The sequence below is a fragment of the Narcine bancroftii genome, chromosome 4 (genome assembly GCF_036971445.1).
Source record: "Narcine bancroftii isolate sNarBan1 chromosome 4, sNarBan1.hap1, whole genome shotgun sequence".
Taxonomy (NCBI): Eukaryota; Metazoa; Chordata; class Chondrichthyes; order Torpediniformes; family Narcinidae; genus Narcine; species Narcine bancroftii.
In genome coordinates, this window is record NC_091472.1 from 293,844,072 (window position 1) to 293,865,019 (window position 20,948).

General features: G+C 38.8%; 1 protein-coding gene across 6 annotated transcripts in view; it reads right to left on the minus strand.

The window, feature by feature from the left end:
- Positions 1 to 20,948, minus strand: part of c4h7orf57 (chromosome 4 C7orf57 homolog) — an 84,094-nt gene that overhangs the window by 46,295 nt on the left and 16,851 nt on the right. For 2 of the 6 annotated variants that reach the window (XM_069935485.1, XM_069935487.1), the window contains exons 2-5: positions 16,185 to 16,367; positions 12,295 to 12,378; positions 9,296 to 9,395; positions 1,654 to 1,801 (exon numbers count right to left, since the gene is read on the minus strand). In XM_069935485.1, the coding sequence (XP_069791586.1) occupies positions 1,654 to 1,801; positions 9,296 to 9,395; positions 12,295 to 12,378; positions 16,185 to 16,367 (515 nt within the window). Of the gene's footprint in view, positions 1 to 1,653; positions 1,802 to 9,295; positions 9,396 to 9,920; positions 10,074 to 12,294; positions 12,379 to 16,184; positions 16,368 to 17,315; positions 17,371 to 20,948 lie in introns of those variants that run through there. The other 4 variants (XM_069935486.1, XM_069935488.1, XM_069935489.1 and 1 more) reach the window with 4 other exon arrangements.

Sequence of the window (20,948 nt, forward strand, 5' to 3'; positions counted from 1 at the left end):
AATATCGATGCTTCAGTCGAGTTCCCATCATATACTGGTCAATTCTTATTTCTCAAATAATACCAATACAACGGATTATCTCAACCTTTACCTTAGATGCTTTATCCAAATTGACAGCTGTAGCTTCTTGCTTTACAATTTTAAAGGAATTAATTAAATAACTAAGAAACCCTTTCCCTCATGATATGAAAAGTGCAGCATCTTTGTTTTCACTTCATGTATCGCAGGTGGAATCAAACTTAAATACAAGTGCTGGTGATCAAACCTGGTCCGAATTATGTCCAGATTGTACGATAAACACAATAAATGTAAGATACAGATTGGAGCAATGTAACTTTCCACACCAGCCATATCTAGTATCACAAAAAAATAAATAAATAAAAATCAGACATTTTGGATCAACGCTTTAGGTGCAGTGAGGAGATGGGAACTTTTTTTAACCTTCAATTTGGGCATGTTTCAAGGTAAGACCCTTTTGGGAAGATCTGGGAAAACTCAGAGCAAATGATCAGAATTCAATTTCCACAGAACCCAGAACTATTCTTACCGGGAAATATTGCCAGTGTAAGACCTAAAATGAGATTGTCCCAACATCAAACAATATTTGTCAACATCGCATTGGCAGTGGCCAGAAAATGTAAAGCGGTTACTTGGAAGTCTGATTCATATCTAGGTATAGCCCACTGGAATGCAAATATGCATAGCTGTGTTCCCCTTGAGAAGATTAACTATAACATAAGAAATAAGTATGGCATGTTCTTAAAACTATGGGAGCCATATCTCAAAACATAGATGCAAATATTTAATTGTGCCCCATCTCACCCATGAGTCCTAAGCTAGCCTCCCTTCGAGATCCAAGTAAATTTTGAAAATGTGAAATTTGTGGGGTAGATGATGAATCCCTGACAATCTCTTTTTCTCTCTTTCCTTTCCTTTTTTTCTCTTTCTTCTTCTCTTCATCTCTTTTCTTTGGGATTTTTTTCCTTTATTAACTTTTCATGGGAGGGTGGGGGATTATAGCCATCATGTATCATAGATCGTTATTTTTACTCTGTATTCAATTTTCTTTTGTTTTTGTTGATTGCATGTTTGGCTTTAAAAATGTAAATAAATTTTAAAAAAAACATAGCATGTCTTAATGGTCATAATTCCAGCGAGCTGACACTGAAATAGAATTTTAGGTAGCTACAAAGCAGATGATGAGAACCAACATGAAAGTGGAACATGAGACCATATCTGGAAATTTAAAAAAAACTTTAAATGCTCCTTTCTGGCTTTGGATTGTTTTTCCACTGTCTTATTATGGCTTCCATGTTCAACTCATGGTTAAAATTAAAGTAAGCACTGAAATTATCTCTATTTTTGAATAGAAATGCTGGAGGCTCCAGTTTGTCTACTCATTATCTGTTAAAAAGTGCAGGTTAAAACATCTGCTTTACATGCCAGTGATGAGAGAATATAACAATAAACTTCTTTGCCACAGAATCCATCTTTTCAACATTGATCTAGCATTAGAATCAAAGCCATATCAGCTCAATGATATGAGCTCAAATGATATAGGAGACAGACCATCCCCAAAAAATTGAGTTGAGAAGGTATTACATTCAAAATACTATTTATGAATTTCAACATAATTATAAATTGCATTATAACCTTAATGTTTTGTGACTCTCGATTTTCTTCCTTTTCACATAACTGTTGGTCAGCTGCCTCAGTGGGTGAAGAGTTGTAGTTTCTGCCCTCTGATTCATCTTGGCTTGTATCTTGAGAACTGGAATCTGAAAGCCTTTTCTGTATTATCCTGCAAGAAGATAATATAATGAGCATTACCCCAATCTCTGCAAGTGCATTTTGAATGGAGATCACAGTGTCACGTTAAGTAGCTTTGTAGCTCCTCAAATTGGGTTTAATCTTGATCTACAGTGCTGTGTGTGCGGCGCTTGGATTTCCCCAAGTGCTACAATGTCCTCTTACATTCCAAAATTGTACTGCTTGTTAGGCTCATTGCCCAGCTCCAAGAAAAGTGCAAAGAACAAAACAAAGGTCACCTTTGTTGACCTCACCAAAGCCTTCGACACCGTGAGCAGGAATGGGCTTTGGCAAATACTAGAGTGCATCGGATGCCCCCCAAAGTTCCTCAACATGGTTATCCAACTGCACGAAAACCAACAAGGTCGGGTCAGATACAGCAATGAGCTCTCTGAACCCTTCTCCATTAACAATGGCGTGAAGCAAGGCTGCGTTCTTGCACCAACCCTCTTTTCAATCTTCTTCAGCATGATGATGAACCAAGCCATGAAAGATCTCAACAATGAAGATGCTGTTTACATCCGGTACGGCACGGATGGCAGTCTCTTCAATCTGAGGCACCTGCAAGCTCACACCAAGACACAAGAGCAACTTGTCCATGAACTACTCTTTGCAGATGATGCCGCTTTAGTTGCCCATTCAGAGCCAGCTCTTCAGCGCTTGACGTCCTGTTTTGCGGAAACTGCCAAAATGTTTGGCCTGGAAGTCAGCCTGAAGAAAACTGAGGTCCTCCATCAGCCAGCTCCCCACCATGACTACCAGCCCCCCCACATCTCCATCGGGCACACAAAACTCAAAACGGTCAACCAGTTTACCTATCTCGGCTGCACCATTTCATCAGATGCAAGGATTGACAACGAGATAGGCAACAGACTCGCCAAGGCAAATAGCGCCTTTGGAAGACTACACAAAAGAGTCTGGAAAAACAACCAACTGAAAAACCTCACAAAGATAAGTGTATACAGAGCTGTTGTCATACCCACACTCCTGTTCGGATCCGAATCATGGGTCCTCTACCGGCATCACCTACGGCTCCTAGAACGCTTCCACCAGCGTTGTCTCCGCTCCATCCTCAACATTCATTGGAGCGACTTCATCCCTAACATCAAAGTACTCGAGATGGCAGAGGCCGACAGCATCGAATCCACACTGTTGAAGATCCAACTGCGCTGGGTAGGTCACGTCTCCAGAATGGAGGACCATCGCCTTCCCAAGATCGTGTTATATGGCGAGCTCTCCACTGGCCATCGTGTCAGAGGTGCACCAAAGAAGAGGTACAAGGACTGCCTAAAGAAATCTCTTGGTGCCTGCCACATTGATCACCATCAGTGGGCTGATATCGCCTCAAACCGTGCATCTTGGCGCCTCACAGTTCGGCGGGCAGCAACCTCCTTTGAAGAAGACCGCAGAGCCCACCTCACTGACAAAAGACAAAGGAGGAAAAACCCAACACCCAACCCCAACCAACAAATTTTCCCCTGCAACCGTGTCTGCCTGTCCCGCATCGGACTTGTCAGCCACAAACGAGCCTGCAGCTGACGTGGACATTTACCCCCTCCATAAATCTTCGTCCGCGAAGCCAAGCCAAAGAAAGAAAAATAAACTGTACACAGTGTAAACATGTGAACAAATAAAAGAACTGTACACAGATAACAAATAGAATCAAACTAACTGCGCAATACAAAGAGAATAAAAAGAAAATAAATAAAGTGCACAAGAGTCTTTAAATGAGTCTCTGAGTTTGTGGTTGAGTCTAATGATGGAGAGGTAGCAGTTATTCCTGAAGCTGGTGCTTTGAGTCTTGTGATACCTATACCTCTTTCCTGATGGCAGCATCAAGAACAGTGCATGTGCTGGGTGGCGTGGGTCTTTGATTATTGCTGCTGCCATCCGTTGTACTCAATAGTGAGGAGGATTTTTTGCCTGTATTGTTCTGAGCTGTGTCCACTACCTTTTGGAGGGCTTTATATTCAGGGTATTTGGTGTTCCCATACCAGACCCTGTTGCAGCCGGTCAGCACACTTTCCACCACAGATCTGTAGAACTTTTCCAGGGTTTCTGGTGTCATACAAAACCTCCACAAACTCCTGAGGAAGTAGAGGCGCTGACATGCCTTCTTCACGATGCCAATGGTATGTTGGGTCCAGGAAAGATCCTCTGAGATAGAGACTCCCAAGAACTTATATTTGCTCACCCTCTCCACCTCTGATCCCTGAATAATTACTGAATTGTACACCTCTGGCTTTCCTTTCCAGAAGTCAACAATCAGCTCCTTTGTTTTGTGACACTGAATGCAAGGTTGTTGTTGGGTCCAGGGAAATAAGCAGAGAAATGGGAGAGAAGGGATTGTTCTGAGAGCTATTGGCTTGAGTGGTCTCCTTTCATGAAGTATGAGAAATACAAGAATGGTTCAAGTAACATTTCTTATGGTAAACCGAGTGGCCGAACCTCTCGTGCAATCAGGAAGGCAAAGTGTGGAAAGCTGTGTGACATTGGCAACACGAGGCGCATGTGGCAAGGGATCAAGACCATAACGATCACAAGATAACTTTGTGAGTTAAATACAATGGTGCCTTCCTTCTGGACAGACTGAACTCCTTCTACTCACAGTTTGATGAAAAGAACAGCTCCATATTCCCCCTGAATAATGGACCCCTTGCATAGCTGTGGCTAAGATGAGGAGAACCCTATCCAAGGTGAACCCACACAAGGCAGTGGGACCAGGAAACAAACCTGTTCTAGTACTGAAGGACTGCACAGATCAACTAGCAGAGGTCCTTACAGACATCTTCAGCATGTCACTACTGCAGAACATTGACCCCACGGGTTTCAAGACAGCCACCATTATCCTGGTTCAGTAAAAGGCCTCAATGACTATCGGTCCATGTGTTACAGATTATAGATATGTTTTTGGGAGATAAATTGGGGCAGGCTTTTTAGTGTAGGTCACATACAAACACTTTAAAACAGATCTTATTTAAAATACTAGAGCTCTGCTCATGTTAGACATGTTGTCTGTGTACAGTTGGCTGCAACCAATGAACTTGGAAGAATGAGAAGTGAGATTGGACTGTGAATCAAATAACTTTTCTGAACTTACATTACATACACATGTGCTTAGAATTAGAAGAGGGTTAAGTTAGGTTAGTTAAGTCAATAGTGATAAGTTAAAGTGTGATTATGTTTTCATTTTTAAAGATAATTAAAAGCAACTTTTGTTTTAAGTAATCATATGCCTTGGTGAATATCTTTTGCTGCTGGGTTTTGGGTTCCTCCGGGCTTGTAACACGTGTCATTAACCTCCACTATTATGAAATGCTTCGAGCGTCTGGTGATGGATCACATGGAAAAGCACCTTCCAGAGACAATGGACTAATTTTAATTTGCCTATAAATGAAACCATTCCACTGATGATGCTATAGCCTTGTCCATCCACTCCATTATGACTCAGCTGGAGATTGACGCCTCATATGCCAGACTGCTACTAATTCCCTTTAGCTCTGCCTTTAATATGATAATTCCCAGAGTCCTCACTAGGACTCATCATCCCTCTCTGCAACAGGATTCTGTACTTTGGAGCAGAAAGACCACTGGGTTGGCAGGAGAACATTGAGCACCGTCATGCTGAACACTGACTGGAGAACCTCAGGGCTGTGTGCTCAGCCCACTCCAGTTCACGCTACTGACCCACGAGTGCAACACAGATCCAGATCCAACGTAGTCATCAAGTTTGTAGATGACATAACAGAAGTTGGCCTCATCAGAAACAATGATGCATGACAGAGAAAAGGTGGAAAATCTTGTGATATGGTGCAAGAATAACAACCCATATCAAAATGGACAAGACAGAGGAGATGACCAGGAAGGAATACCCTCCACTACACATTAATAACTTAGTACTGGAGAGAGTATACAGCACCAAGTTCCTTGGAATCCACTTAACAAGTGACCTATTGTGGACACATAGCACCTCCCCACTTGTTAGGAAGGCGCAGCAGCAAAACTGCACTTCCTGAGAAGAATGAAGCAAGGAAGGTTATCAGCCACCTTTCTAGAGGAGCTCTATCGAGAGTATCCTCGCTGGCTGCATCACAGTATGGTACAGTTGCTGCACAACAATGGATTGGAGGTCAATCCAAAGAACCATAAGAGCAGCAGACAGGATCACTGGTCTCCTGCCTGCCCCCCTCAACCTACCTGCATCGTTGTATTAAGAGGGCATACAAAATTGTTGAGGAACCCTACCACCCCACACAAGCATCTTTCAGCTACTCCCATCAGGAAAGAGAGTATCAGAGCCAGAACCACCATGCTGAGAAACAGCTTCTTTCTATGGGCAGTGAGACTGCTGAATGAACTGCTCACAGTAAACCCTTCAAGTTTCTAGTATTTATTGAACAATATTTATTTATTTTTATATATGTACTGCATATGTATTGCTTGCCAGTATGTGTGTTATGTCCGGTTGTGTGTTTGCATGTTTTTGTACCGAAGACCGGATAATGTTGTTTTGTCAGGTTGTACTTGTACAATAGGTTGACGATAAACTTGAACCTGACAATCTAACATTGAAAGTGGCAACCAGGTTCTCACTGGAGCAATTGGTAAATTTCTGAAGATATTAGAGGATAAAATGGTTTGGGTAGTAAGAGAAGTATGATGCTTATTTGTGACCAGATTACTCAATGGAAAAAAAAGAGCAGGAAAAGGTGAGTGAAAAGTTTCAAATATGTAAATCTGAAGGGTGAGTTGGGGCTTGAAGTATCACAGATATTATTTGGTCTCTGATGACAATGTTTAGATTTTCAAAAACGCTGTAGGCATGGATGAGCAATTTTTAAAAATAAATTGAGGCAAGAATAAGTGCAGAAATTGTACCCGTGTGAGCTCATATCGCTTTAACAAGAATAAATCACAAATCCATCACAATAATATGGCATGGTTGAAGATTACCTCCTATTCTGATAGAGGAGTGGTGAAGAGTGAAGGCAGGAAAAGGGAGCATTGCATAGAAACTAATGATTTTGGAACAGGACTGTGCCATTCTGCTTGAATCTCAATCATCATTTAGTAGTTATCTCCAACCAACTGTAACATCAAACCATATTCTAATCCACCTATTTGTTCATTAAAAATCTGCCTTGGAAAAACATTTAAAGGCTCTTTCTCAAGATTGCAGATAGCACGGAGTTCCAAAGACTCTCAGAGCAAAGATTTTACCTCATGTCTCTTAATTTTGAGCAATGACCACTAGTTCTAGATTTCTCCACAAGAAGAAGCATCCTCCACATCTGACCTGTCAAGATTTTTGAGGTCCTACATTTTTCACACAAGTGTCTTCTAAACTTCAATGGATAGGTTTATCCTCTTCAACCTTTTCTTCGAAGACAACCTGCCTTTTTCAAGTCATGGTCCAGTGTATTTTCTTTCTTTTAACTGTTTCCAATGCTTCAAAATCCTTCCTTAAATAAGGAGACCAATACTATGTACAATAATAGATGAGGTGTCCCAGTGTCCTATATAACTGAAGTATAGCATCTCTATGTATGTTTTTTATTTTCCTAACAAAATGTTATCATTTATTGTTGGGTAAAAATTAATATATACATAGAAAAGCTATCCTTTTCATTAGCTTAAATAATTACTTTGCTGTACCTGCACACTAGACTTTTGCAAACATGCTCCAGATGCCAAGATGTGTGAATGTGTCTCAGAGCTTGTCAATTTCTCTCCATTTAGGTAATATGCTTCTTTTTTCATTTTTCTTGTCAAATGGACAATTTCACATTTACCACATTACAATCCATTTGCAGATTGTTTCCCGCTTATTTAATCTAATAGTATTACTTTGCTGCTTTCCTGGATTCCTTTCAAAATCCATTTTTCCTACCTATCTTTGTGTAATGAGTGCTACAGATCTAAGCAGGGGAAACATATCCCTAACATGCAGGTAATATGTGTGCATCCCTTTTTCAGCACCATTTATTGCATTGTTTTTTGGGAAAATTGGTACTTCATTTTCATATTTAAAATCATATGTTAGAAAACTTATCCATGGAAGGATAACAGAAACTACTGCCAGAATGCACTGCCTAAATGGCTATTGCCCAGTAACATTGACATTAACTGTGGTGAAATGCTTTGAGAGATTTGTCATGGCCAGAATTAATTTGACCCAAGACCTGGACCCCAACAATTCACCCACTATCACAATCACTCCACAGCAGATGCAATCTCACTGGCTCTTCTCTCAGCTCTGGATCTCCTTGAAAACAGCAACTCATACATCAGGCTTCTTTTCATCAACTACAGCTCAGCTTTCAACACCATAATATCCTTAGTTCTGGTCAACAAGCTTCAAAACCTGGGCCACTGCACCTCTCTCTGCAACTGGATCCTTGACTTCCTCATTGGAAGACCACAGTCAGTACGAATTGGAAACAACGTCTCCTCCTCACTGACAATCAACACAGGCACAACTCTAGAGTAAGTAAGGCACAGGCTGTACTCGCTCTAGACCCATGACTGGGTGGCCAGGCACAATTCAAATGCCATCTATAAATTTGCTGATAACACCATGGTCATTAGCAGAATCGTAGACAGCAATGAGGAAGTGTGCAGGACCACAACCTTTCACTCATTGTTGGCAAAACTAAGGAAATGATTGTGGACTTCAGGAGGAGGTAACCAGGAGATCACAAAACAGTTCTCATTGAGGGGTTAGCAGTGGAAGTTAAGAACTTCAAATTCCTGGGTGTCAATATTTCCGCAGTTGTATCTTGGGGCTTCCATGTCGATGCAATATCAACAAAAGTTCACCAGTGCCTATACTTTGTGAGGAATTTGAGGAGATGAAGTATGTCACCAAAGACTTTTGCAAATTTCTACAGATGGAGAGCATTCTGACTGGTTTCATCACTGTCTGGTATGGAGGTGCTAATGCACAGGACAGGAAAAGAATACAGAGTTGTGAATTCAGCCAGCACCATCATGGGCATCATACTATACTCCACGAAGAACATCTATAAGACTAGGTGTTTCAAGAAAGCACCCTCTATCCCCAAGGACACTCACCACCCAAGCCATGACCTCCTCACAATCCTACCATCAGGAAAGAGGGACTGGAGCCTGAAGACACCCCACAGTACAAAATCAACTTCTTCCCCTCTGCCATCAGATATCTGAATGGATAATGAACCACAGACACTACCTCACTTTCTCTTATTTTGCACTAATTATTTTAAAAATTAATTTATGGTAATATTTGCACTGCATTGCTGCTCCAAAACAATGAATTTCATGACATGTTCAGAGGATCATAAATTCTAATTCTGACATTTGTGTAGATTCACATTGAATATCAACAAGGTCTTATGCACAGCAAAACTCCTGTAATATAATAAATCTTTCATTTTCATCTCCATTCATTTTTGCAGATTGGGAAAATAATGGGTCTCATGCATGAACACATTGTTCAGCTACTTACTGCCTGTTTCCTTGGAATGAAGATTCAGAAGTCAGCCAGTCTGGTCTGCTGAAGGAAGCACATGTTGGCTCTGTGGACACGTCACCAAAAGTCAATAAGTCTGAAGTGAAAATGACAGAAAAGCATTTAACTTGGTGTTATGATTATTGCCAAAGTATAACTAAATGAAAAAAAAGATTTTTCTCTCCTGTTGACAATTTAGCAATGAAGCAGATACACTTCTGCATTTGCGAATTAGGAATAGGTCACTCACTTCAGAGTATTGTTGGATCATCACACCTGATAGTTTTGTGTTATTAGCTAGTCTGATTACCAAAAGGACAGGAATTAGCTGTCAAAACACCCCTAATTGCTAGGGTGACTATTACAGCATTTTACTTACAAATGCACAGCACAGAATCACTGACTAAAAAAGAAATAACTTATGTCTTAAGTGTTGTCAATTGGTAAAGCAGAGATGGAATGAAAGGTAGAGAAGAAAGGATGAGAAGCACGTAGAGGGAATGAAAACACAAAACACACAATGTGGTTGCTAACAGTTTTGTATGGAACAGAGCAAGATTAATTTAAATGGAAAATGTAACAGTTGACCAAATTAATTGAAATTTGCTTCTGAGAAATTTACCTTGGACAAACAAAATTATGAGTAAGATACTTCGACCTTGGTTGCCTCCACCAATAATTTCATATTCTAGAAAGTCCCTTATTACAGTTCTGAAATACATTTATACTATTTTGACAATGGTGAAAAAACTCAATTGTTGCATTTCTCCTCCATGCCACACAGCTTGCATAATGTTAATGAGACATGTCAGGCCATACATCCATTACGTCAGACTGAATGACATCACAAGTCAGACTGAATGACATCACAAATCAGACTGAATGACATCACGTCAGACTGAATGACATCACGTGGTTCTGCTAGTTAGGCCATGGTCACCACATTCTTTATCTGTCCAACAAAAATTTACCCAAACCACTACACTATACTCTACAACATTTCCCAGCAGTTGAAAAAGCTCAGTCATTAATTTTCAGAGGGAGTTTATTATATCCATCACTCTTCTGCAATATGCTATTCGTTAGGATACTTTTGTACATGTTTTTAAGGTGCTTTCTCTTTCTAATCAACCATATCACGATAAATTATCATCTCCATACTGCACCTAGTTATAGGTTATTTGCAAGTCTAATACAGATTGACATTATGTATTTCAACTGCAGAAAGTAATAGAGAGTTGTATGACAACAAAAAGCTTGGAACAACTTCCAAGGGGACTGTGGTTCAGAATATAGAACACTACAGTACAGTCAGGCCATTCAGCCCTCGATGTTGTGCCAACCCATATATATATATATATATATATATATATATTCCTTAAAAAATACTAAACCCTCCCTACCCTGTAACCCTCTATTTTTCTTCTGTCCATGTCCCTATCCAAGAGTTCCTTAAACGCCCCTTATGTTTCAGCCTCCATCACTATCCCTGTCAAGAAATTCCAGGTACCCACAACTCTGTAAAAAAAAACAAATCCCTGATACCTCCGCTAAACTTTGTACATACGACCTTTAACGTTTTTGCTATTCCTGTCTTGAGAAAAAGGAACTGGCTGCCCACTCTATCGATGCCTCTCATAGTTGTGTAGACCTCTATTAAGTCTCCTATCATCTTTCTAAGCTCCAAAGAGAAAAGTCCAAAATCTACCAACCTTGCCTCATAGCATATTTTCCAATCCAGACAACATTCTGGTCAATATCCTCTGCATCCTTCTTATAACGAGATGACCAGAACTGAACACAATACTTAAGTGTAGTCTCACCAGAGATTTGTAGAGTTGCAAAATGACCTCTTAATTCTTGAACTCAATCCCCCTATTAATGAAGCCCAACATCCTATACACCTTAATTATCCTATCAATTTGCGGCGACCTTGAGGAATATATGGATTTGGACTCCATGATCCCTCTTTTTATCTACACTTTTAAATAACCAACCATTAACCCTGTACTCACATTTATTGAACTCCATCTGCCACTTTTCCGCCCAACTCTTCATCCCGTCTATATCCTTTTGTAACCTATGACAACCTAAAAACTTGTTGACCCATCCTGCAAACTTACTGACCCATCCTTCCGTCTCTTCATGCAGATGTAGATGTATGTGGAGGAAGTGTGGCTTCCCTGCCTATTGCTGGTGGTCATGTGGCCTCCCTTTCTGAAACTCATTTGGAAGTAACATCATCTTGATAATTACAAAAAAAGTGTTATTTTTCTTTCATTGAAAAGAAATAAAGTTACCAGCTTCAAAACAATCTTCTATCATTTTAATCCCCATTTGATCCCATATCTTTAAAAATTGATTATTAACAGTAAAAGGAAAAAGTTTATTTTGATATAAAGGTGTTTTACACAAAATCTTACCTTTCCCACCTATATAATCTATTTTATTTTACAATTCAATTAAATGTTTCAGTATAGGTGGGTCCTTATTACCAATAATTTCTAGTATAGATTTTTCATCTATTTTAGTTAATTCTATCTTAGCTCATGTTAAAGATTTATCTAAGTCAAACATTCCATTAATAAATTTCAAATGAGCAGCTTTATAATAATTTTTGAAACAGTGGAAGTTGTAAACCTCCTAATTCAACTTTCTAAGTTAATTTCTTTAAACATAATCTTACCATTTTACCTTTCCACAAAATTTTCCTAATTATTGACTTTAAATCTTAAAAAAAAAATAGAGGTACATTACAGGTACACAATCCTTTATATGGAACCCTTGGCAGGACAATGTGTTCCGAATTTCGATTTTTCCGGATTTCAGAAAGCCAGATTTAAGCTCACCTGAATTGTGCTGCCTTATCCACCCAACCCCTTTCCAGTCGTGCTGCCAGTCTCTTCCCCACACCCCCCTCCGCCCACCCGACTTGCACTGCTAGTCTCCCCCCTCGCCCGCCCGACTCGCACTGCCGGTCTCTTCCCCTCGCCTGCCTGACTCGTGCTTCCGTCTCTCTCCCCACTTGCCGGATTTTGGAGCTTTCCAGATTTTAGATGTCCGGATACAAGATTGTGTACCTGTACAAGGAATAGATTGAAAGATATTGAATCCTTGGGAAAATATTCATCTTAATACAAATCACTCAACTTATTAAAGTTATAGGTAAATCATTCCATCTATTCAAATCCTCTTTAATTTTTATTAAATAATAGTAAATAATTCAACATATAGATTTTCCTAGACAATCTGAAGTAGAAATTTTGCTTATTAAAGGAGGTATTAATAAATTTATTTCAGAAATGTATTAACTACTTCAAAGGAAAATGTCCAAATTAGATATTCATAAATCAAGATTAAAGTGGGAAATTGATTTAGGTAGAAAAATAGATCAAGATGATTGGAGAATATTATGTAAAGATAATATGACTAAAATTATTAGTGTAAGATATAGATTAGTACAATATAATTTTTGTACCAATTATATTTAACACTTCAAAAATTAAAAAGATTTATTTTAATTTCTTCAGAGTTATGCTTTAGATGCCATAAAGAGCTTATTTTTTTCACTCAACATGGCAGTGTATTAAGGTTAAGTCATTTTGGACACAAATCAAAACATTTTTGGAGAAAGTGTTAAAGGTTAAACTTCCATTGGATCCAATGTTATTTTTGTTGGGAAATATTAAAATGTTTAGTTTAAAATTAAGATTAACCATGTATCAAATTGAATTTTTAATGATTGGCTTTAGCTGTTTCAAGGAAATCTGTAGTTATGACTTGGAAGTCTGATATGAATTTGGGGATGCAGAGATGGCATATTGAAATGACATCTGTATTGCTCTTGAAAAAAAAAATAACAGTTTATGTGATAAATACCACTTCTTTTTGAAAATATGGAGCCCATATCGACAATATCAAAAAGGTTTGAAAATTTAGACTCTCAATCGCTCATCCTGGTGGCGGTTGTTGGTTTCATGGCGGTTAATTTGAATCTATATATTCATTTGCAATCTTCTTTCTTTCTTAGGGGTACTTGGGAGGGAAGGGGAGCTGGAGAGGGAGGGGGGAATTAGGTTGTACACCACATATATTTTCTTATATATAATTCATTACTAATTGAATATATTGTGGTTTTAAAATTTTAAATAAAATATTCAAAAAAGGAAGTAACATCACCTGTCAGTACATGGTGTACATTTTATTTCACTCAAAGTTACAAAGTTGTAGATAAAGTTATGGTTCACAGGTGGAGTGTCAGTTAAGATCGGGCTCAGACCAATCTTAACTGACACTCTACCTTGCCATTGGCTTGTTCAAATCACCCAGCATCCAAATTGGCTAGAGTCCTATATTTAGCACCAGAACAAAGGACAATCGCTCTCTCTGCCGTGTGGTGATAGCCCCGGACACTGCTCCATGCCAGGTCACTATTGCAGACACCACTTGGAAGGGTCGTGGGTAAGGTGCACAGTGCACTGAAGTTGAGCCGTGGTATTGCTATAACTCAAATTGCTATAGATCAATATTGGCAATAGAGTTACCGCTCTCAACTGAACAGGGGTCCAAGAGCATGCGTATACCCCTGCATGTACAATGGTACCAGATCCACCTCCTCTCATTCAGGGGTCCGGGAGGGTGTGTGTAACCCCTGCTTATAGTGTGCAAATATCTGCATCACCTGTGTGAATTAATGATTGTGTACTGTTCAACATTCTCCCCATTTGTTTCCCGTCACAAATTTTCCCATGTTCTTTATTAATTGTGCGCATGTTATGATTCTTTTCCACGCTCACCTATAAATTGTGCACATCTGTTCCCATGCTCTTTTATTAATTGTTGTGTTAAAGTTATATTTGATTACAAATCCTTGTATCCAAACTCGTCTCTCTTTGAACCCACTGAACCTGACACTTTATCAACAAATATTTGGTACTGTGAGCAGGGTTCACTGGACACGCGTGGAGTTTTAACCATGTTGGAGTGGGAGGGTGGTTTAACTGGTGGAGATTGTATTGATTACTGTCCTATCAGGTGAATGATCTATTGTGTACCTGCTCATTAACATGGGTAGCAGCAGGCGACCCACAATTAGGAAAGGGACCCTGGGGTCGGAGTATAATATTCCCGGGTGGACCGATGACCGACAGGAATTCGGTGGATTGGCGGTGTAACGCGACTGAGAACACTCAAGACCAGAATAAGAATAGCACGCATGGTCTTTGGACTGAACTGGCGTTTTGGCAGGGATCCAGGGTTTATATCAGGATATGTGGGGGTGGAGTCAGGGGAGGAGCCAGTCCTTAGAACACCACACCAGTAGTTGGCAGTTGTTGGTCCAGTCAGGTAGATCCAGTATGGCCTCTCCTCTTGTCGGCTGGTCCACATACTGTGTAGGAATCCTTCAACGCACCGGACACATTCAGTCCCATCTATCCCACTTGCCATCAGGAAGTGCCAGTCAATATCAGAGAAGCTAAAATCTCCCATAACAAAAACTCTATTTCCTGCACCATTCCAAACTCTGTCTGCTTGTCTGCTCCTTGGTGTCCTGGAGGCTATTTGGGAGCCTATAAACTACTTCTAGTACAGTGATTGCTCCCTTCTTATTTCTGACTTCCATCCACACTGTATCAGTAGACATTCCCTCTGCATGATATAGAATCTTCCACCAGAGCAGTTGGAAATACTTTCACCAAGTTTTCAAGACTTAGCATGTTCTATTTGACTTATGACCCTCTCCAAGTCTGTACTCAATGGGATGAGATTAAAACAGACAACATTCAGGAGGTCAGGTGCCATCTGTGTGATGAGAAAAGGAGTTAACGCTTTAGGTAGAAAATCCTTCCTTGCAGAGAAGGTGAAAGGATACATAAAAATTGGATTTGAATCGTGAATAAATTGAATCTTAAAGGGGATATCAATAATTGGGTGAGGCTGGGGATAGTTATGTAATGTCGATGGTTAATAGCAGCAGTCACAGCATGTATGTACAGACAAAGGAGTGGAAAATATCGTGGAATACAGGTATATTGGATATACCTCGCTTGTCAGACTATTGTTAATATGCCTCGCTTGTCAGACTATTGAACAAATAAACTGAGCTAATATCACAGGTTGATGGCTTACTGTGGAATTGGACAGTTCTGACAGATGCAGATGGAGCAAGTTATTTGCAGTCATAGGATTTGATATTAAGACCGCAAGACTGCAAAATGCCCATTCGGAAGATAGGCTATTGTTTCTCAAGCTTGTTTTGAGCTTCATTGATATAATGCAGAGAGCCATAAACAGACAGGGCATTGTAACAGTGGAATAGGGAATTAAAGTGACACAAAACAGGAAGTTCAGCATTGCACCTACATGCTCAATGCAGATACTCCACAAAGTATTCATCTGGTTTCTCCAATGCTGAAAAGACCATGCTGTGAACACTGAATGTAATACATTATGAATGAAGTCTGCCAAACCTATACGTCCTCCTGTGTATTTCCAGTATTTTTTGATTTTCATATGTCCAGCATCTCCAATTTTTATTTATTGCCAGTGGGATGCAAATAATTTTTTTTTAATGTACAGCAAAGTAATAGGCCCTTCTGGGCCATAAGCCTGTGCCACCCAAATACACGAATTAACCTACAAACCCCTACATTTTTTTCTGGAGGGTGGGAGGAAATCCATGCAGACACAGGGAGAACATTCAAACTCCTTACAGACCGCACTGGATTCGAACCTGGGTCTTTGGCATTGTAGTAGTGTTGTGCTAGCTGCTATGCTAACCATGCTGCTCTGTGCTAAATTATTTTATCCTCATGACCATTTGGCTTCTGAAAGGCATTGATCGTAGTGCAACTATAGTAATATTATTTTAATACAAGAGCAATACCTGACAGGCCCCCTCTCTTTGCCAACTTCACGTAGTCAGAATCAGAGTCAAAAACAATACTTCGTCGTCCTCTGAATCTTTCCTCTCCAGTTGACATGTAGCCAAGACCAGGCATCAGTGAGGTTTCCCTTTGTTTATTATTAGAATTGTCTTCTTTTACATGCGACATTGATTTTAATTGATCTGTACAAAAAAAAGCAAAGCACATTTTCAAAAAGCTTAAAATGTTAATCATGTGACATTTTGCTTGTCAGTTGCTTGGCTTAAAGTTACACATAGCATTTATAATCTAGCAAAATTCCTCTGAAGACTGGATTAAACAATAACAGTATCCAACTTTTCTGTTGATATTTAGGCTGGATTTAAAATTTTTGGGAATCCTTCTTCAGTGCTGGCTGATTGAGAAGTCTACCCAACCAATCCCTGTGTATCTGTGATTTAAATAACTGCCTATATTGGGAAATACACTCTGGTCAAGTGAGAAAATCTTCAAAATAGATTTTAGGCAATTGGAACTGCATAGCAACTGCATGCAAGAATCCTTTTCTCTTCATAATTGCAAATTCATTTATTAAAAAAAATAAGTTACCTTTAATTACTTGAATAGTTTGCTAACACTCTAATCATTAAGGATGTAATAGATATTAGTATGGTTCATGGGTTGGTGCCAGATTTGCAACGATACATGGAACAAATAAGACATTTTAGTTATTTGACCATGCCTACACAGATTTGGGTTATACATTCAATATCTACATCTAATCACTTCCAATTGAAATACCCAGAAAATATCACAGGAAGACAGCACAACAACATCAAACAAATTAACAACATGGAACATATTTCCAACCTCATTCTGCTAGACATGGGAATAGGAACATTAATGTCATTTAGAATGGCCTTAGGGGTGAAACAACAAAGTGCTTTCAACTCCTGTGTTAATTATTCATTCCAGTAAGATAATATTATAAATGGGGAAATCAAAGAGAAAAATAATGACATTAAATACACAAACTTGCAGTCTATTAAATAGTTCATTTTGTGGCTGAAGTGATTTGAATGTATAGCAAAATTATGAAACCCCCCAAGGAATTCTTTTATTTTTATTACATTACTATTGTTTCCTCATACCCATATTAGCTGTTAGCCGGAACTGATGTCAAGAAACCCATTTCATTCACTGGATCTATATGCGGAAAAGGAAAATGCTGACTTGCAAGTAATGACTGAGCAGATTTTCAATACTTGTAAATAAAACAGATTTGAAATGAAAGAATACTCAACTTACTAATTCTCCCATTGATTGTCAGTATAAAAAAAGACTGATACAATCAGTGGACAGCAGCAAAGAAGACCTAATATATAACATGCAATCTAATCAAAGAACATTACAAAATATAGCTTTTCCTGCTGACTTTACTGTAGAATTTGGAGTTTTAAAAATCAATTGGGACATGGATGGTTTATTTTCTACTTACAGGGATGAGGGCCTGGCTTTAGAGACTATAAATTCCCAATGCTCATGAAATTCTGAAGCTTTGTTTGTACTCCAACAGATTATAGCATATACCAATCTAAAAGATGGGAGAACAATGACACATTCTCTCACAAATAATGTGAACAGTCTCTTTTTAATGCCTGGATTTGGATAGTCCAGTCCAGGCACCACCAACAATAGAAAATAAGTACACTGTCAGCACAGTGACTGTGTTGTTTATGGAAAATAGTCATCACAGACACTTGCCAATTTTACAAAAAAAAATTAAAAATTAAAAGTTAAGAATTACATTTGTTTTAGTTCCAGTACAATTTTCATAACATCAGAAAACAGAAACACATGGTACAAAAAGAAATAAGAGCAGGAATAAGCCATAATTCCCCCTTGAGTCTACTTTGCCATTTAAAGGGTCAAAAGAAGCTGGCGCTGGCTCAAATTTTGAAGGTTCCCAGCTGCTCCTAGGTATGTAAATCCAAGACATGCAAATCTAGGAGCCATACATGCAGGATTCCCTAACATTACATTCAGAGGCCGACAAATTCCACACACTATTGTGCATTTTGAAAGTGGATTGGAAAGCATGTCCAATGCCTTGCAGCTTTCATTGTCTCCATTCTTTGTACTTGTGAAGATGTATGCTTTTACCTCTCGCCTGTTTGATACTGTGAGATAAGAGATATATTAGGTTAATGTAGTGGAAATATAAAGTGGGATTCATGCAGTAACCTCATGACTAAATACTAAAGGCAGATGATGAAAGGGAGGATGTCATTTCCATACTTACTAACTTCCCTGTCTGGGCAGAGAGGTTGCAGAGGGATCCTTAGGAGAATCTCCAAACAATAAAATTGGCACATCCATCCTGCCATCGACAGCTGTCAACCATTTCCTCCTCCTATCTGGTCATCCCTATCCTCCTTCCGTAAGGCATCGAGCAAAGATGAGCCATCCTAATGACAAGCTTGTGAGTATATAACAATGATAAAATTTCCAACCTTCTCTAGAGATTATGGCCAACAATCTCTGGGCTATTGCAGGGACTCATTTCCATGTTGTATCTCTCTATGGGAACTAAGTTTGAATCTCAAGATTATTCTCCAGGTGGTCCTGGTAGAAACCATTAGAAAGGAGTTCAATTGCATTTGGTAGAACATAGAATCAGGAAGGAGACAAAAGATTTTATTCTCCAAGATCCCACCATCCATCCTCACATTTTCATTTCCAACAGACCAGTTTTTGAAATATGATGGGCAATGCAGCCTGCCAAAAAAACAAATTATTCAAACTTCCCTTGTTAATGGCATTGACCATGAAAGAATTTTAGAGTTTAGTTACATGCAGAATTAGCAATAATCTTTGAATTGATGTACAACTTTATGTCCTTAAAGGAGCCTGTGGAACTAAATGAGTGCAGCAGCCAGAAGTTAAAGGCTTTGAAGGCTGTAGCTGACTGTGGGTCGATATCAAGTTTTTCTGGCCGAGTTAAACGCTCCATCCCTTTCAAAAAAAATTCTTTTTGCTAATAAAATTGTAGAGCTCATCGAAAGAATCAAAGACTTGTTAATACACTATTATGTATTAGCAAAAGACAGGAGCTCTTCACAGGTGGCCGACCAGTCCAGAATGATCCGACCTGGCTAGGGACACAACCCTTTAAGGGCCAGACAATAGGCGTGGCTTAGCTCTCAGCCAATCGCTGTAAGCACAGTCTAGATACAGTAACTATATACACTATGTACATTGGTGATAGATCTGTACTATCACAATTATTCTATGAGCTTTCACAAAATCTGAACTTCTCAAAAACTTGTATTCCTGCTCAGCCTCTTTTCCCTTGAGACAAAGTCTTTTCTCTTTGAATTGAGAACAGTAGTTTCCCTGGTGCTGTGATGTACAGCAAATTATTAAGTAGATCAGTTATTGCAATCTTGAATGATCTAGAAGAGACTGAAAAGAATTAGGTGAGAGTGACCTTGACCAAAGCTGTCCAGGCATAGATGCCTTCAAAAGCTAGCAGATTTCTGTCACCACGGTTTTAGAAAATGCTTGCTTGCAAAAGCATGCATTTCCTCAGAGAGATGAAGATAGCAGATTTGTCCCTAAGCAAAAGGATTGTGTCTACAGACATAAAATGGACTTCTCTTCCCTTGGAGATCCCAGGCCCAACTGTGATGGCTCCAGCTCATTGCGCAAGTTCAACACAAAACTATTTCTGTCAATGTTAAGAAATGGTAGTACACCTCATCCAAAGCAAATGAAGCACTTAACAAAACTTTCTGAATGACCATTTGGATAATTAGCATCAAATAACAGAGAAACCCTTTAAATAGCATGCTCAATCACTGAAATTTGGTCCTCAGTGTCGATCTTTCTGAAACAACACATGTCTAATTCAACTTGTAAGACTCCAAGCGAGCATTTCAGTCTGATAAATGCACAACTTATGCATTAAATTTCTGATGCCTCCTTGTGCAAAGCACAACTAAAATTCCAGTGGAATTTTGCAAACTGGTGAATCAAGTAGAATAATAATGTTTTGGCTATTTAATAGAGTTGCATGACCAAATTTCTAGGCATAAAATTGTCAAAACAAAAAGCAAGAAAAATTGAAGAGGTAATAGTTTAAGATATGTCGTGGATAACTTTTGCTTGGTAGTCACCATGAAAATTAAACTCTGCTGAGGCCGATGTCAGGAAGAAGGAAGCATGAATGTAAAATCTCCAAACAGCTACATTTTATATTACTGGATTTACTGTAAAAATACTGTATGGCTAAAAACAAAGCAAAGGATTTTTTTTTTGAAATGTCAATTATAATGGCATCTTTTCAAACCTGCTGAAATTTAATTATTATGACACTTCCTCTCCTAGTATTAGTATTAATCCACTATTAAACAAATAAAGGATTAAAGGCTAATTGACAAAATATGATAATTAGAACATTTACAAAGTTAATTAATTTTTTTAAATGTTCTATTTTATATCAAATTATGATACAGTACAGATTTACTCATTCCAACAAAAATTGATTCACTGCAAATTGTTAATAAAACTGAAATAGATATATGAACTACTGAATTCTGACACTACCCACCAGATTGGTCAAGGTTTTTACTTATTCATTATTCTCCTTTAGTTTTTTTTTTAAAATTTACAACACATCACAACTCTGTAGTGGAAAGAGTGGAGAGCACCAAGTTCCTTGGAGTTCACTTAACTAGTGAACTATTGTGGTCACACATCTCCCCATTGGTCAGGAAGGCATA